General features: G+C 43.4%; 2 protein-coding genes across 2 annotated transcripts; both read left to right on the plus strand.

Annotated features, from left to right (window-relative positions):
- Positions 1-321: 321 nt before the first annotated feature.
- Positions 322-3,645, plus strand: LOC106563486 (N-acetyllactosaminide beta-1,3-N-acetylglucosaminyltransferase 2). Its single transcript, XM_045690034.1, has 2 exons — positions 322-854; positions 1,558-3,645. Exon 2 carries the CDS (start codon positions 1,564-1,566, stop codon positions 2,899-2,901), a length of 1,338 nt encoding a protein of 445 aa, XP_045545990.1. The 5' UTR covers positions 322-854; positions 1,558-1,563; the 3' UTR covers positions 2,902-3,645.
- Positions 3,646-4,213: 568 nt separating this feature from the next.
- Positions 4,214-13,055, plus strand: LOC106563485 (U4/U6.U5 tri-snRNP-associated protein 1). The gene is made up of 20 exons (XM_014129116.2): positions 4,214-4,821; positions 5,230-5,284; positions 5,372-5,427; positions 5,556-5,682; positions 5,782-5,884; positions 6,000-6,077; positions 6,313-6,412; positions 6,542-6,687; positions 8,910-9,116; positions 9,328-9,437; positions 9,527-9,663; positions 9,776-9,900; positions 10,095-10,262; positions 10,478-10,588; positions 10,792-10,879; positions 10,988-11,078; positions 11,288-11,423; positions 11,563-11,652; positions 11,917-12,038; positions 12,822-13,055. The coding sequence occupies exons 1-20, from the start codon at positions 4,548-4,550 to the stop codon at positions 12,838-12,840; spliced, it is 2,343 nt and encodes a 780-aa protein (XP_013984591.1). The 5' UTR covers positions 4,214-4,547; the 3' UTR covers positions 12,841-13,055.
- Positions 13,056-18,787: the final 5,732 nt, after the last annotated feature.

Here is an 18,787-nt window from a genome sequence, read left to right on the forward strand (position 1 = left end):
TCTATAGGCTGTTGCTGTACTAATACGTTATAGCTAATGTCCTCTAAAAAAGTATGATATATTATTATGAAGCTGCCCTTATTATGTCTATATCCATCAATCAAACCATATAGTCAAATACAATTCTGCAATCAGAACAATGTAAATCTGAATGTATATGTTAAACAACTATGCTGAATGAAACTAGGTTGTCTGTGATTTGTAAATACCATGAAGTATTTTTACAATAAGCCTACTTCTTTGAGGAATTTGACTGTTTGTGTTTGTGGTGGGTGGGTGGGTGGCCTCATATTTCAAACCCTCGTGACAGATGTCGTCGGCCTCTGGGTGTGGTTTACCTTCCACCTTGTTGCCATCCATCCATGACTTATGTGCAAATGCTGACCTGTGGTGAATTCACCTGCGGAGCCTCTCCTGCATTCTTCAAGCTCTATGAATGATACTTATTGAACACAATGCCAACCAAAGCTAAGAATTCATATAATTATTTTGATTCAACGCAATGGGACGGTAGGAAAGAATATGGGCAATTTTGTTTTTCCTTTTCCTACCAATGGATAAATGAGGCGCCATGATTTTCTTAAATCTTGGGATGTTGACTAGCCTATGAACAACCTATGCAGCTTGCTCGATTACTGTACTTTGCTGGTGTTCATTTTCTAATTCAATGTTTAATATTAGTTTATTATGTATTCGACTTAGAAGACCCTACTGTAAACCTAGTCTACAGCCATCACTAAAGGAGCAGAAAAGCGTAAGAGGATCGAATAGTCAAACTGATGGATCTTCAATAACGTTTTCTTTCCTCTACTGATACTCACGTCTTCTCCACGCCTGAGCCTACAGTACTTTTTGTAAGTTACTCCTGACCATAGTCTTGTTTTAAAATGAACAACAGTATGCTAATGTTTTCGGTTGTGATGGAAACCTTATTTTAGCTAATAATGTAGGTCTACATTTTGTCTTTAGGATATTAATCTAAATGTATTCATTATTACCTTCGAAGTTGTATGTGATTGTTGATCTTTTGGGGGGTTCATGATGGCAAACATACATTCACAATAGCAAAATGTAGACAAAACGATGTGGGTTAATAACCTTGAAATGACTATTACATGGAAGTTGTTATATCTATGGTAACTGGATGTTTGTTAGTTTATTTTCACCAACTTTGAGAGGAATAGGAAACATGGTATACCTTCAGCTTTCCTAATCAATGTTGTGTTGAAAGGTACATGATGTAAATATCTTGGGCTGTGTGATGCTCTGAGTCCTTGGCCAAGCACAGATAACAAGCCTCTCTGGAGCATCACCTAGGACACTGACCCTCAGAGACCTGCAGTTGCCTCTAGTTCTGACTGGCTGTATCTCCTTATTGGTCTCACATTAATAAAACAAAGTACCTCATTTTGATAACTACTTATGCTCTTCATTTAACCTGTTTATATGCTCATGTTTTTTACCAGTGAGTTGCTAACGCCCTCTCTCCTCTATTTCTCTCTCTCTCTCTCTCTCTCTCTCTCTTCATTCTTTCTATTCATGTCCTACTGCATACAGCAGCCAATGGCCCGATGCCGATGCAATGGAACGATCTTGTGCCTCTGCCTCATGCCCAGTGTGATGATGGGACATCTCCTGGTTTATATCATGGTGTCCATATTTGTATCCATATCCTACTCCCCTCCCCACCTACCTGTCCACTTTGTTGCCCCAGGGGCCTCTGCCAACTCTGGGGCACTGGCCTCCCATCCCCTGGGCCCCTTCTGGAACCTTCGCCTGGAGGACAGTGCTTTGTGGAACCACCTTCAGCATCTCTGGGACCGGCGCCATAACCCCATTTTGAGGGGCAACTCAACTGCAGGTATGATAACAAGGCTTAGCACTCAGCCACCAGAGATGGAGGTCTCCTCAGACTGTGGCCCAGACAAGTGCTGGCTGCCACACCTACCTGACTTCAATACCCTGCCAGAGCAAATGAGGTCATTCGTCCAGTCCATGCATTGCAGGGTGTACCCCTTCCTCATGAACCAGCCCAGAGTGTGTGCTGGCAATGAAAGCACTGGGCCGGAGCTACCTATGCTGCTAATGGCCATCAAATCCCAGGTGGGTAACTTTGAGAACAGGCAGGCTATCCGGGAAACATGGGGGAGAAGTGGCTGGGTGAAGGGGGAGCTCGGGGGGAGAGGTGGGCTGGTGCGCACAGTCTTTCTGCTGGGTAGACAGGACTCAACAACGGGCCCTCACCCAGACCTTGGGGGCCTCCTGATGCTGGAGAGCCAGCAGTATGGGGACATCCTGCAGTGGGACTTCAGGGACACTTTCTTTAACCTGACCCTGAAAGATTTGCTTTTCTGGCATTGGCTTCAGAACCACTGTCCAGGGGCACAGTTTGTCTTCAAGGGTGATGATGATGTTTTTGTTAGGACAAGTTCCCTCCTGGACTACCTGCATAAACAGAGGGAGGAGAACGGCATGTGGAGCGCAGATAGGAACAAAACTGAGAAGATAAAGGATTTATTTGTGGGGGATGTAATTCAGAATGCAATGCCAAACCGACAGCCAACCACCAAATACTATATCTCAGAGAGTTTTTACAAAGGTGCATACCCACCATATGCAGGTGGAGGAGGGGTGGTGTACTCTGGTGCACTTGCTATGCGTCTGAGACAAGTGTCAGAGAGGGTGCATCTGTTCCCCATTGATGATGTGTATCTGGGCATGTGCCTCCACAGACTTGGGGTGGCCCCCATCCATCACCCTGGATTTTATACTTTTGATCTCCCAGAAACAGAGAGGGAGAAGCCTTGTGCTTACAGCTCTGTGCTGCTGGTTCATAAGCGAAACCCTAAAGAGATGCTCACACTATGGAGGCGACTACAGAGTCCACCCTCACCATGCTGAAGAAACTATAAAAGGGTGGGACACCAGACCACGGCCATCAGGCTGTGGTGTAAAGTACTTAAGTACAAATACTTTAAAGTACTACTTAAGTAGTTTTTTGGGGTATCTGTACTTTACTTGACTATTTATGTTTTGACAACTTTTACTCCACTACATACCTAATGAAAAAGAATGTACTTTTTATTCCATACATTTTCCCTGACACCCAAAGTACTCGTTACATTTTGAATTCTTGGCAGGACAGGAAAATGGTTCAATTCATGCACTTCTCAAGAGAACATGCCTGATCATCCCTACTGTTTCTTATCTGGCGGACTCACTAAATACAAATGCTTTGCTTGTAAATATTGTCTGAGTGTTGGAGTAAGCCCCTGGCTATCCGTACATTTAAAAAACAAGAAAATCATGCCTAATATATAGAATTTGAGAAGATTTATACTTTTGATAATTAAGTATATTTGAGCAATTACATGTACTTTTGATACTTAAGTATATTTAAAACCAAATACTTTTAGACTTATTCAAGTAGTATTTTACTGGGTGACTTGCACTTTTATTTGAGTCATTTTCTATTAAGGTATCTTTATTTTTTCTCAAGTATGACAATTGGGCTCTTTTTCCACCACTGCCATGGTGACCATAGCTTCAATCCTCTGTGCTTAAGTTAGTTAATTTACTGTCTCAGAACATGTCAGCAAGACATTTTTTGTCTGTTTCATTCCAATAAAATCAATTCAACTGTCAGTTGAATTTTTTTGCTTGATGTTCAAATAAATAAATAATTGTATTTTACATGTAGATAGAAACACATTTATTTATGTGAAATTGAGAAGTAATTGTTATAGGCTTTTTACAATTTAACCATACGGTATTTGTGCTGGCTATTCTGAAGTGGCATGTTATGTATATGAAAATACAACCTTTTAATAACATAATCATAGATTTTGTATGACACACTATCATATATCATGAGACTTGCAAATGAAAAAAAAATGCATTTAAAATGTTATTTTTAACCTTATCTCTTCTATTTTTATTTTCAACAAAACATGGCCTAGTTCACTCTACTTCACTGTGTCAAACAAAATGTCACAGTGTGAAGTTGGTATTTTCACAACAGTAGGCTATCATCAAAACCACAAATATAACTCAAAAATATAACCTGCAAATAGACTTATTCAACACAATCCAGGGAAAACGAAATCACTTCGTGTACTTCAGATGGAAGTATCAGGAGTCGGTTTTCTCACATAGTTCATTCAACAACAAAAAGTCTTTGTTCTGAAGTGACGTTTCATTTCACCCCGGAAATACATCTAAAAAGGTCATTCACAAGTCGTCCACTCGTTTCCAGTGCGATTTGTGTTTTTGTTCACACGTAAGTAAATACTTGATTAAACAATTTGTTGTAGCTTGTCCTGAGATGGGGTTTTACGTGCAATGTTTTTGGCTATAGTTGAACGTTTTTCATCTAGCCAGATAACTTTAAAAAAAAATCTTTATCGTCTACTGACTGTCAACAGTCGCTGGCACGTTAGCTTAGCTAGCGAATATAAACGTTAGCTGTTGCATACGGAGAGGTAAAGTTAGTGGTATTATTATTTTTAACTAGTTAGCAAGCACTTTTATAGAACATAACAAGGAAGATGGGTTCGTCGAAAAAACACAAGGAAAAGGGCCGTGATAAAGATAAGGATGCCGAAGAACGTGGTCACCGCGAACACAAAAAACACCGTCATAAGGACCGGGAGAGGGACAAGGAACGAGATAGCAACCGAGAGCGGGAGAAAAGGAAACGATCCAGATCGAAGGAAAGGAGTGGACGGGGTTCCGAGAGAGACGGTCGCAGTAAAGGGGAGAGGAGTACTGGGGAGCCTCGCGTAAAGAAAGAAAAAGTGGAGTCCGGATGTGAGGGCACAGGTAAATACATCAGTCATGCAGATATCCACATACACAAACATTCATAACTACATCTTATCAGTGCGCAATACACTCAATTATAAACTAGCTGGTTCAAGTCCTGAGTGATGATTTGGCTGACAGCCGTGGTATATCAATATGTATACCACAATTATTTTTACTAAATATGTTGGTAACCAGTTTATAATGGCAATAAGGCACCTATATGGCCAGTATACCATGGCTAAGGGCTGTATCCAGGCACTCCACATTGTCGTGCTTAAGAACAGCCTTTAACTGGTATATTGGCCATATACCACACCCCCTCGGGCCTTATTGCTTAAATATAGTCTGAGCTATTGCATATATGACATCGAAGATGACAGCTGTTCTCCTGTGTTGTTGACTTCAATTGTAATTTTCCTCTAGAAATTGCACCACAGTCTGCAAGTGGAGATGCCTCGCTTACCATTGAAGAGACAAAGTAAGTGAAAGACACAGACATTGAATGATGGAGCACTGATGATGGTCAATTCTGAATAACTTTCTTCCCTGGTTTTCTTTCTAACAGCAAGCTGAGGGCCAAGCTTGGTCTGAAGCCTCTGGAAATGACTGACACCACTAAAGGTGAGGCAAACTTGAGCCATGTTACTTCTCTGACTAGAACTAGATAACCATGTTTGGAGTAGTGAGGTCATGTGAGACTTGCTGATTTGTAATTTTACTGACTCACCCCTCCCTGTCTGCTGCCCCAGAGCTCGGCACAAAGGAGCAGCCAATTGTTGCAGAGACGATCAACCCAGTGTATATTAAACAGCAGAAAGAGATGAGGGAGAAACTGGCAGCTCTGAAGGAAAAGAGGCTCCTCAATAAGAAACTGGGGTAAGGTCTAACGGCAGGAAGGCTGTACGTACACCAACTTGGACTATAGTAGTTAGTGATCCAATTCATTTTCTCTTCCTCTCCTGCTGTGGTTTTCAGGAAAGTGAAGACCTTAGCAGAAGAAGACTGGCTGGATGACACTGTTGCCTGGGTTGAAAGGAGCCGGAAGATGGCCAAAGAGAAGGAACTGGCCGAGAAGAGAGTGAGTAGGGTGGGAACCATGGGGGAAGGAGGAGGGCTGTTTGTGTGTATTAGTCATGCTGTTATTTTGTACTCAGTTTTTAATTGGTTCCTTTATTTCCTTTCTTTCCCTATAGGCCAAGCTTCTGCAGGAGATGGATGAGGAGTTTGGCGTGAGCAATCTGGTGGAGGAGGAGTTTGGACAGACCAAGAAGGTAAAATCTTCTCTCGTGTGTTGAATATCTCAATTGCTTAACTTACTGGTTTTTGTGTGATTGCAAGCTAAATATAAACAGCATTCCGGCAATATGCCAGTCCCCCCCCCCCATGAAGTCACTACCCCTAAGGGAGGCACTTTATGTCTTGATTCTGTGCAGACTGAGTCGTCAAGTGATCTGATGTGAGAGAATGCCTCTAGGTCTTATGTTTTTCTGCTTGTCTTTGTTATAGGCCGCTTACAGCTCTCGGGACCTAAAGGGTCTCACTGTGCAGCACAAGATGGAGTCATTTAATGAAGGGGAGACTGTCATTCTCACACTGCAAGACAAAGGTGAGAGCAGTTTGAAATGTTACCAATAACACACAAATATATTAATAAAGACCATGATTAAGCCAGACCCACATCATAAACATAGTGGTACATGCCCACCCACTCATTGCACTTTTGTGTGTCTTTCAGGTGTGCTTGATGAAGAGGGGGGCGATGTTCTTGTAAATGTGGGTCTGGTGGACAAAGAAAATGCTGAGAAGAATGTGGAGTTGAAGAAGAAAAAGCCTGATTACAAAGCCTATGAAGAGGACGAGAGTGTGGATGACATGGTTACGGTGAGGACGAGAGTGTGGATGACATGGTTTACGGTGAGGACTGAGAGTGTGGATGACATGGTTTACGGTGAGGACTGAGAGTGTGGATGACATGGTTTACGGTGAGGACTGAGAGTGTGGATGACATGGTTTACGGTGAGGACTGAGAGTGTGGATGACATGGTTTACGGTGAGGACAGAGTGTGGATGACATGGTTTACGGTGAGGACAGAGTGTGGATGACATGGTTTACGGTGAGGACTGAGAGTGTGGATGACATGGTTTACGGTGAGGACTGAGAGTGTGGATGACATGGTTTACGGTGAGGACTGAGAGTGTGGATGACATGGTTTACGGTGAGGACTGAGAGTGTGGATGACATGGTTTACGGTGAGGACTGAGAGTGTGGATGACATGGTTTACGGTGAGGACTGAGAGTGTGGATGACATGGTTTACGGTGAGGACTGAGAGTGTGGATGACATGGTTTACGGTGAGGACAGAGTGTGGATGACATGGTTTACGGTGAGGACTGAGAGTGTGGATGACATGGTTTACGGTGAGGACTGAGAGTGTGGATGACATGGTTTACGGTGAGGACGAGAGTGTGGATGACATGGTTTACGGTGAGGACTGAGAGTGTGGATGACATGGTTTACGGTGAGGACGAGAGTGTGGATGACATGGTTTACGGTGAGGACGAGAGTGTGGATGACATGGTTTACGGTGAGGACGAGAGTGTGGATGACATGGTTTACGGTGAGGACGAGAGTGTGGATGACATGGTTTACGGTGAGGACGAGAGTGTGGATGACATGGTTTACGGTGAGGACGAGAGTGTGGATGACATGGTTTACGGTGAGGACGAGAGTGTGGATGACATGGTTTACGGTGAGGACGAGAGTGTGGATGACATGGTTTACGGTGAGGACGAGAGTGTGGATGACATGGTTTACGGTGAGGACGAGAGTGTGGATGACATGGTTTACGGTGAGGACGAGAGTGTGGATGACATGGTTTACGGTGAGGACGAGAGTGTGGATGACATGGTTTACGGTGAGGACGAGAGTGTGGATGACATGGTTTACGGTGAGGACGAGAGTGTGGATGACATGGTTTACGGTGAGGACGAGAGTGTGGATGACATGGTTTACGGTGAGGACGAGAGTGTGGATGACATGGTTTACGGTGAGGACGAGAGTGTGGATGACATGGTTTACGGTGAGGACGAGAGTGTGGATGACATGGTTTACGGTGAGGACGAGAGTGTGGATGACATGGTTTACGGTGAGGACGAGAGTGTGGATGACATGGTTTACGGTGAGGACGAGAGTGTGGATGACATGGTTTACGGTGAGGACGAGAGTGTGGATGACATGGTTTACGGTGAGGACGAGAGTGTGGATGACATGGTTTACGGTGAGGACGAGAGTGTGGATGACATGGTTTACGGTGAGGACGAGAGTGTGGATGACATGGTTTACGGTGAGGACGAGAGTGTGGATGACATGGTTTACGGTGAGGACGAGAGTGTGGATGACATGGTTTACGGTGAGGACGAGAGTGTGGATGACATGGTTTACGGTGAGGACGAGAGTGTGGATGACATGGTTTACGGTGAGGACGAGAGTGTGGATGACATGGTTTACGGTGAGGACGAGAGTGTGGATGACATGGTTTACGGTGAGGACGAGAGTGTGGATGACATGGTTTACGGTGAGGACGAGAGTGTGGATGACATGGTTTACGGTGAGGACGAGAGTGTGGATGACATGGTTTACGGTGAGGACGAGAGTGTGGATGACATGGTTTACGGTGAGGACGAGAGTGTGGATGACATGGTTTACGGTGTGGACGAGAGTGTGGATGACATGGTTTACGGTGTGGACGAGAGTGTGGATGACAGGGTTACGGTGTGGACGAGAGTGTGGATGACAGGGTTACGGTGTGGACGAGAGTGTGGATGACATGGTTACGGTGAGGACGAGAGTGTGGATGACATGGTTACGGTGTGGACGAGAGTGTGGATGACATGGTTTACGGTGAGGACGAGAGTGTGGATGACATGGTTTACGGTGTGGACGAGAGTGTGGATGACATGGTTTACGGTGTGGACGAGAGTGTGGATGACATGGGTTACGGGAAGAAATGAAGTGTCAACTTCGTTTATCATTATTTCTGAAATACTATCATGTCACTCTCACCACTTAATTCAATCTCACTGTCCAATGTCCACCTCTGCAGTTCAAGCCGCGCACTGTGCTGGGCAAGTATGATGAGGAGATTGATGGAGAGAAGAAGAAGAGTTTCCGGCTGAGCAAAGGGGGCTGTGCTGAGGGGGAACGGGAACGGGAGCTCCAGGCCATCAGGGAGACCCTGAGGAACCAGGCCCAGTCTCTGGAGATGCCTGCTCTCGCTATTGCCTCAGAGTACTACACACCCCTGGAGATGGTGAGGACTGAGGCTGTGGGGAGGGGTGCTCTGGAGGGGGCCTTAGAAGCTGTCCTTCGGATATGTTTGCTCTTGTCTCAGATGTAATGCTTGAATGTGTTGTCTTTTGAATATTAAGTCTGTGTGTTTTTGGAGAATTGTTCACACACTGAGTTATCGTTAATTGTTGTCATTATTCACAGACAGGTTCTTACTTATTTTGTTATTATAGGTTGGCTTTAAGAAGACCAAGCAGCGCGTCAGGAAGATCAGGAAGAAGGAGAAGGCATTGCCTGATGATCTCCAATTAGACGACACACGCAACACCGACTTTGGCTCCAGGTTCTGCTCCCATCAGCTTCGCTTCAATCTGAATGGCAGATTAGCCCTTAAAAAAAACAAAATTGTCTGACTCTTTCTCTCTTCTTCAGGGCACGGGGTCGGGGTCGCAAGCAGTTGGATGAGGAGGGCCAGGAAGGGGTGAAGGAGCGTGTCAACATACCGGGACTAGATGTACCCCAACAGTCAGATGACATCAGGATGGCGGACATGGACATCAGTGACGATGGTGAGGGAGACATCTGTTAGTGGTTTAGTGATGAGCTAAATACATGTCTGGTTCACTCATGCCTGGTTTACTTCAATATTATGACGACACTTACTCTTTATTTTTCCTTCAGAGAACTTCACCCCCCCTGATCCGGCTGTGCTGGAGGAGGACGAGGCAGAGCAGGAGCTGCAAAAGCAGCTGGAGAAACAGCGAAAACTCAAACAGAAACAGCTGCTCAAAAACTCTGGGGAAAAGGTGTGAGCATTCTGTTCAGAGCTGTTCCTCTTTACGATGCTAGAATATCACTGTGGCCAAAGATCAGTATACAGGATAGGATCTCTCCTTTGACAGTGGAAAACAGCAATATTGAGTGGATTACTAACAAATCTGTTGTGATATTTAATCACCAATAAATGTTCAAACATTGTTCTCACTCTCTTGGCCCTCAGGTGGCAGAGCAGGTCCGAGGGCTTGCAAGAGGGGACGACAGCGACGATGAAGAAGACAAGAACAACCTGAACATTGTGTTCAATGCCACCTCTGAGTTCTGCAGAACTCTGGGTGACATCCCCACCTACGGCCTGTCGGGAAACCGAGAGGACCAGGAGGATATCATGGTGGGTACAGTGCACGAGGCAGGCTATAGCTAACTGTTCATTTAAAAAAGATGTACATCATTAGAATTGGCACATGACCACCTCATGAACAAGGAAGCGATTCCAGTTGTATTCTAATGTGCTCAGTAGGGAGAATTGAAATAACCATGAGCTCTGTGTGTTTGCACTTGAACACTTGGTTTGTCTCTTGTATCAACTATATTCTTCTGTTGTAGGATTTCGAGCAGGAGGCGGAGAGAGATGGCGCTGGCGGTTCAGACTCCGACGGGGATGAGAATGTTGGCTGGAGCATCGTCAACGTGGATGAGGAGCAGAAGCAGCCTGATGTGAGTCATCCTACTGCCTTGTAGTCTCATGCATATTCCCATGCATTTACAAGTAGTGCTCATTTTGGAGTCCTCTAGTAGGTAATATAGAGAATAACATACCATGACTCATAAGAATACGCAAAGCTTTTTCCCCCTGAACTACTGAAGTGAAAATGTGTCAGCTGGATGTGCTTGACTTGGCTCTTACTTCTATCTCGTAGTTCGCCACAGCCTCGACCACCATCCTGGATGAAGAACCCATTGTCAACTCTGGGCTGGCTGCTGCCTTGGCGCTCTGCAAGAATAAGGGTAAGAGATTGGGGGTAGACAGCCCCACTTTGACAGTATTTGTTTAGAAAAGGACTGTCATGTTTTTTATCACCATAGTTTCGTTCATACTCTTCTTCTCTCCCTTAGGTCTCTTGGACACTCAAATGCAGAAGATATCCCGTGTCCGTGCTCCTACCGGTGCCCTGCCCAATGATAACTACAGCATTGAGGACAAGATGTGAGCTACCTCTACTTTGTGTGCTTATATGCTAGTTAAATAATCACCACTTTCTCACAGACAATGCAAAAGTTTCAACATAAATAAAATGGCATGTATTTAGTAATTTACAATGTTTTGGGGGGCTCAAAGCCTGGGTTGCGCATGTATAATGTATGAAAACCCGTTAGCCTCCATGGAATACTCAATCCTTGTTTCTCCAACTCTAGGACTATAGATGACAAGTACAGTCGGAGGGAGGAATATAGAGGCTTCACCCAGGACTTCAAGGAGAAGGATGCCTACAAGCCAGACGTCAAGATTGAGTATGTGGATGAATCTGGACGGAAGCTCACTCCCAAAGAGGTACATTGATATTTGAAATTCCCTTAAAAACATTGACATGCAGAAGGATGATTTTTGTCAAATGTGTCAATTGCTGTTTTTAATGTAGGTAAATGGTGCTCATTGAGAATATTTCACGCTAGCCCTATTCTTTCTCTAGGCTTTCCGGCAGCTCTCACATCGGTTTCATGGGAAGGGGTCTGGCAAGATGAAGACTGAGAGGAGGATGAAAAAGCTGGAAGAGGAAGCGGTATGTCTAACTTCGCTCACTCAAAGATGATTTAACTCTTTTTTTTTACTGACATCTGAACTTTATTATTTTATCTGATACTTTTCATCGCATATGGCTTTCAATTGAATAACACTTTATTTTCAGGCCTTACTAGAATATTCATGTTGCAGGGTTTGCCCAATTTGCGTCCTTGAGGATATGACCTAGCAAGCCTCCAGTCTAGTCAGTGGTTTGACCGAGTATGTATTTAAATACCTCTCCCCCCCACTTGTCTCTTATCAGCTGCTGAAGAAGATGAGCAGTAGTGATACCCCTCTAGGAACTGTTGCTTTGCTTCAGGAGAAACAGAAGTCACAGAAAACCCCCTACATTGTTCTGAGTGGGAGTGGGAAAAGCATGAATGCGTGAGTATTTTACAAACCTCTTATTTTTCCTTTCACCCTGTCTTGTATGTATTTGTAGTCTAATTACAGTGACACTTTTTGTGATTGATTAGACCTGGGATGGGCAACTGGCACCCCCTTTTTGTAGGAACTCAGTCAGGGTCTCAACTTACTGTTGAGAATATGAATAGTAGAAAACACAAGGTGACATTTTGAAATTTGGTTGTGCATCAGCAGTTTCTCTCTTGTCAGTCACTGCCAGATACTCAATTTGCCCGTGTCTGCAAACATTTTTTAAATTGGTAAGTTAGTCTAGCGGCCAGTTATCTGAACTTTGTAGGACTCATGGTAAAATGACCAACTGGCGGGCCCCTGTTGATTCTGTTAGTCACCCCCACTCAGTTATATTAAAAACTGCAAACCTTTCTCTCCGCCCATGGCAAAATGTGTAAACGTGCAGGAAATTAACTCTAAAACGTTTTACAACAAAATGTCACTTGGGGCTCCCCAAAAGGCTGGCTGACTGCATGTGTGGGTATGCAGACCCGTGAGCCACTGCGGTCCCTCGTGAGTTCTGATTGGGTAAAATGTGTCCCCCTTTTCTTTTTGTGGCCCCGCCCCACCCCATCAGTTTCCCATCTGTGGATTACACAGAGTAGGGTTGCAAGTAACAGCTCAGAGTATTTCATTTCAATGTTTTTAATTTTAAGGAGAATGTGAACTGAGTATGTACCTAGTTATTCTTCACACTACTGTCTGTTTCCCTCTTAATATGCTTTGTCTGTAAACCTCCTCTTTCCCCAGAAACAACATCACCAAATAGATGTGGTTGAGAAGAGGGATCTGACCAGTGAGGACGTGTGCCATGCACCATTACACAGACAAACTGATGTTAAGTTTATTTTCCTTATTGAATAAAATCAAGTAGCTTCCTATTACTGTTGTGTGTGTAAAGAAAGTCGTTGGTGCTTTTGACCCTGGATTTATGTCTACAATGATTATAATTTGTTATTTACATACATTAAAGATTTGACATGACTTCGTCTGGTTCCTTTTATTTTCTTCATTTGTTTGCAGCATGTGAATGCTTGCAGTTGATGGAGAAGGTACATACCTGACTAGTAGTGCTGAGCGATTAGTGCTTTTTGAGTTCGCATTTCTAAAAAAAAAAATAGCGGTTTTCAGTTCTGATTATTTTTGTACACAAATGCATTATGAAATTACAAAATGTTTTGAGCTTCAAAATCCCAAAATGGTGAACATTCAATTGCCAATGTATTGCATTGTCTCTGTCAGGTCCACATAGGAAATTACCATGAAATAAAAAGTTTCAGTTGTGTATATTACTTATATATAGTTTTATTTAATGACATTGGTTGTGTTTGTAAATTCAGAGCGTTCCGCTCTCGGAGCGTTCAGAGCGCACACTGGACGCTCTGGCCGGGGAGTGGGCTTGATGTTAGCGTTCTGACCTCACAACGGCAGTCAAGCGCCCAAGTTAACTGGCTAACGTTGGCTAGCTTGCTAGATACTTCCAGATACATGAGAGAACACCCAGTGGTGGAAAAAGTACCCAATTATCATACTTGAGTAAAAGTTAAGATGCCTGAATAGAAAATTATTCAAGTGAACGTCATCCAGTAAAATACTACTTGAATAAGTCAAAGTATTTGGTTTTAAATATACTTAAGTATCAAAAGTGAATGTAATTGCAAAAATATACTTAAATATCAAAAGTAAAAGTATAAATCACTTAAAATTCCATATTAAGCAAACCAGGCGGCACCATTTTACTCGCCCTAGCAGAGATGGCTAGGCTGTTTTTATGTTATCCAGAGCATTGGTGACTAACTGCTGCTGGCAACAATTTAATTATACATTTTTGCCGACGTTTACTGACACCGGCCATATTCAAAGTGTTTAGAGCGTTCGTAAATTCATCAGTATTTCTGCGCTCTGGCACACTCAGGAGTGCTCTGGAGTCGGAGTAAATAGCCAGAGCGGATTTACGAACGCACCCTTTATAATTGTTCATTCCTTATTAAAGTCTAATCAATTTTGCTCAGGTGGTGTCAGGCAGTTGCAGAGCGCATTCTCCTGTCTCAATTGTCTCACGTAAGTGAAACCGCTGACAACACTATCAGCCAAACCGATGTCTAGCCAGTCTCAACTAGCAATGAGAGACGGGGGGCAAGTAGCGGAAGGCACTAAAAGCATTTTCAATCCTTTTACAATCGTAGCTATTTTAATGCATACTATTGCTTAAATTAGAGCTTTCTGGTATGGGATAAGACGTCTGTGAAGTTGTGAAATCGTGTGCACGTGATGCAGGCTACAGTACAGTAACGTTTGGCAGTAACTGTTTGGCCATAATGACCATCTTTATGTTTGGAGGAAAAAGGGGAGACTTGCAAGTTGAAGAACACCATCCCAACCGTGAAGCACAGGGGGCAGCATCATGTTGTGGGGGTGCTTTTCTGCAGGAGGGACTGGTGCACTTCACAAAATACTGTTGAAGTCGGAAGTGTAAATGTATTTGGCTAAGGTGTATGTAAACTTCCGACTTCAACTGTATTTTGTGAAGTAACTTCCAGACTGATGTCTTGAGATGTTGCTTCAATAAATCCACATAATTTTGCTTCCTCATGAGCCATCTATTTTGTGAAGTGCACCAGTCCCTCCTGCAGCAAAGCACCCCAACAACATGATGTTGCCACCCCGTGCTTCACGGTTGGGATGGTGTTCTTCAACTTGCAAGCCTCCCCCTATTTCCTCCTAATATAATGATGGTCATTATGGCCAAACAGTTCTAGATTTGTTTCATCAGACCAGAGGACATTTCTCCAAAAAGTACGATCTTTGTCCCCATGTGCAGTTGCAAACCGTAGTCTGGCTTTTTTATGGCGCTTTTGGAGCAGTGGCTTCTTCCTTGCTGAGCGACCTTTCAGGTTATGTCGATATAGGACTCATTTTACTGTGGATATAGATACTTTTGTACCTGTTTCCTCCAGCATCTTCACAAGGTCCTTTGCTGTTGTTCTGGGATTGATTTGCACTTTTTGCACCAAAGTACGTCCATCTCTAGGAGACAGAACACATCTCCTTCCTGAGCAGTATGACAGCTGCGTGGTCCCATGGTGTCTATACTTGCGTACTATTGTTTGTACAGATGAATGTGGTACCTTCAGGCATTTGGAAATTGCTCCCAAGGATGAACCAGATTTGTGGAGGTCTACCATTGTTTTTCGGAGGTCTTGGCTGATTTCTTTTGATTTTCCCATGATGTCAAGCAGAGGCACAGAGTTGGAAGGTAGGCCTTGAAATGCATCCACAGGTAAACCTCCAATTGACTGAAATTATGTCAATTAGCCTATCAGAAGCTTCTAAAGCCATGACATCATTTTCTGGAATTTTCCAAGCTGTTTAAAGGCACAGTCAATTTAGTGTAACTTCTGACCCACTGGAATTGTGATACAGTGAATTATAAGTGAAATAATCTGTCTGTTAACAATTGTTGGAAAAATGACTTGTGTCATGCAAAAAGCAGATGTCCTAACCGACTTGCCAAAACTATAGTTTGTTAACAAGAAATTTGTGGAGTGGTTGAAAAACGAGTTTTAATGATTCTAACCTAAGTGTATGTAAACTTCTGACTTCAACTGTATATAACTAAATCTAGTAGCTGTCACTTACCATTCATTCTGCGGCTTGGCTGTAGATTTGCTCTCATGTTGCTAAGAATGCTTAGTACTGTAGCTGTCACTTATGTATTCTCTGTATGTACAGTGCATTAGGAATGTATTCAGACCTCTTCACCTTTTCCACATTTAGTTACCTTACAGCCTTATTCTAAAATGAACCAACCCCAAAAATTCCTCATCAATCTACACACAATACCCCATAGTGACCAAAAAAAATATGTTTTTTAGAACATTTTGCAAATGTGTAAAAACTAAAACTAAATAAATACCTTATTTACATAAGTATTCAGACCCTTTGATATGAGATTTGAAATTGAGCTCAGTTTTCATTGATCATCCTTGAGATGTTTCTACAACTTGATTGGAGTAGGTTTTCACCCAGGATGTTTCTGTACTTTGCTCCTTTCATCTTTCCCTCGATCCTGACTAATCTCCCAGTCCCTACTGCTGAAAAACATCCCCGCAGCATGATGCTGCCACTACCATGCTTCACCGTAGGGATGGTGCCAGGTTTCCTCCAGACGTGATGCTTGGCATTCAGGCCAAAGAGTTCAATCTTGGTTTCATCAGACCGGAGAATCTTTGCCTTTTGGCAAACTCCAAGCGGGCTGCCATGTGCCTTTTGACTGAGGAATGAATGGCTTCTGTCTGGCCACTCTACCATAAAGGCCTGATTGGTGGAGTGCTGCAGAAATGGTTGTCCTTCTGGAAGGTTCTCCTATCTCCACAGAGGAACTCTGGACTCTTTCTGAGTGACCATCAGGTTCTTGGTCACCTCCCTGACCAAGGCTCTTCTCCCCCGATTGCTCAGTTTGGACAGGTGGCCAGCTCTAGGAAGAGTCTTGGTGGTTCCAAAATTCTTCCATTTAAGAATGATGGAGGCCATTGTGTTCTTGGGGTTGAGGTCAGTGCTCTGTGAAGGCCAGTCAAGTTCTTCCACACGGATCTTGACAAACCATTTTTGTGTGGACCTCGCTTTGTGCATGGGGCATTGTCATGATGAAACAGGAAAGGGCCTTCCCCAAACTGTTGCCACAAAGTTGGAAGCACAGAATTGTTCAAAATGTCATTGTATGCTGTAGCGTTAAGGTTTCCCTTCACTGGATCTAAGGGGCCTTGCCTGAACCATGAAAAACAGTCCCAGACCATTATTCCTCCTCCACCAAACTTTACAGTATGCATTCGGGCAGGTAGTGTTGTACTGCCAGATGTTGAAGCGAGATTCATCATTCCAGAGAATGCGTTTCCACTGCTCCAGAGTCCAATGGCGGCGAGCTTTACACAGCCGGCGCTTGGCATTGTGCATGGTGATCTTAGGCTTGTGTGCGGCTGCTCTGCCATGGAAACCCATTTCATTAAGCTCCCAATAAACAGTTATTTTGCTGACGTTGCTTTGAGAGGCAATTCTGAACTCTGTGAGTGTTGCAACCGAGGACAGACCATTTTTACACGCTACACGCTTCAGGACTCTATGGTCCCGTTCTGTGAGCTTGTGTGGCCTACCACTTCGCGGCTGAGCTGTTGTTGCTCCTAGACGTTTCCACTTCACAATAACAACACCTACAGTTGACCGGGGAAGCTCTAGCAGGGCATAAATTGGATGAACTGACTTGTTGGAAAGGTGAAATCCTATGACGGTGCCATGTTGAAAGTCACTGAGCTCTTCAGTACGGGCCATTATACTGGCAATGTTTGTCTATGAAGATTGCATGGCTGTGCGCTCAATTTTATACATCTGTCAGCAACGGGTGTGGCTGAAATAGTTGAATCCCCTAATTTGAAGGGGTGTACACATACTTAAAAAAAAATGGGCCTCACATTGGGCCTCAGGAACTCGTCATAGTATTTTTGTGCATTCAAACGGCCATCGATAAAATGCAATTGTGTTCGTTGTCCGTAGCTTATGCCTGCCCATACCATAACCCCACCTCCGCCATGGGAAACTCTATTATCAAAATGTCATGTCAGGTTAAGCCTACATGAAACAGCCCTTGTTTTAAGTTTCTAAAATCCCCTATGGGCAAAATTAATGGTTGAAAAACTATTGGAACCATTTCCCTGTTTGACCGCTAGGTTTTATGGGTATTATGACACCACCACTGAGGGGCTTTACTGAACCTCAGTGATTCTTGAGCTTGGACACTGCCGTTGGACATCACGCAACGCTGGCAGCTGATGACGATAGAGCTCGCCAGCTTGTAGTCCTAAAACCCGGAAATAAGTTATCTCCGGTTTGTTCAGCCATCCCTATGCGCAAAATGAATGGGGACATAATACGGTTTTGGAATAAACGCCTAAAATATGGTCTGAGGTTAGGAGATATTATGCTTTTTGTTCTATGAGATAGCAAGTAACATGACCTTTATGAATTATGAAGCCTTTGTGATTTGTTTTTATTATTACTTAAATTCTTCAAAATTCACAAAGAACAAAACGTATAAGATCTCCTAAACCTGTGTTTACCTACCACAGACCTTATTTTCGGTGTTTATACAAAACCACCATTAATTTTCCTCATAGGCTTTGTCCAATGAACCATGGCGGAGTTTTTGCCTAGAAAAAGACGCAATTACTATGTAGTGTCGTAGGCGTAAAAATGTATCCACAGAGTTTCTAAACCCAGAAGCGCAACATCGTGAAACAGACTGGGCGGCGTTTGGGGTTGGAGAAGTGAAACATTATTCTTTGGTTGTTAATTTTCTCGAAATCTAAAGGCACAACCTAGATTCGAGCCAATATCTTAACCAGTTGAACATGTTATTACTCCAACCTCGTGATAGTGACAAACTGACACGTTTTCATTTTCGTCAAAAACAACTTAATTAAAAAATTAAAAAAATCTGAAGAAGTAGGAACATCCGTGAAAATTGAGAAAACCCCAACAATGAGCCCACTGGAGGACGTTTGTGAATGACCTAGTATGCGCCCCAAAGAGCAAAAGGTTGAGATGTATTTGCTAAATGATTATTATAAGTAGATTTACATTATACAATATGGAAACGTGTAAAATGAACATTTATGAGACAGTTTTTTTATTGAACTTCATGAGCTATAACATGAAGTAACGGA

This window comes from Salmo salar, chromosome ssa11, assembly GCF_905237065.1.
Source record: "Salmo salar chromosome ssa11, Ssal_v3.1, whole genome shotgun sequence".
NCBI classification, from domain to species: Eukaryota; Metazoa; Chordata; class Actinopteri; order Salmoniformes; family Salmonidae; genus Salmo; species Salmo salar.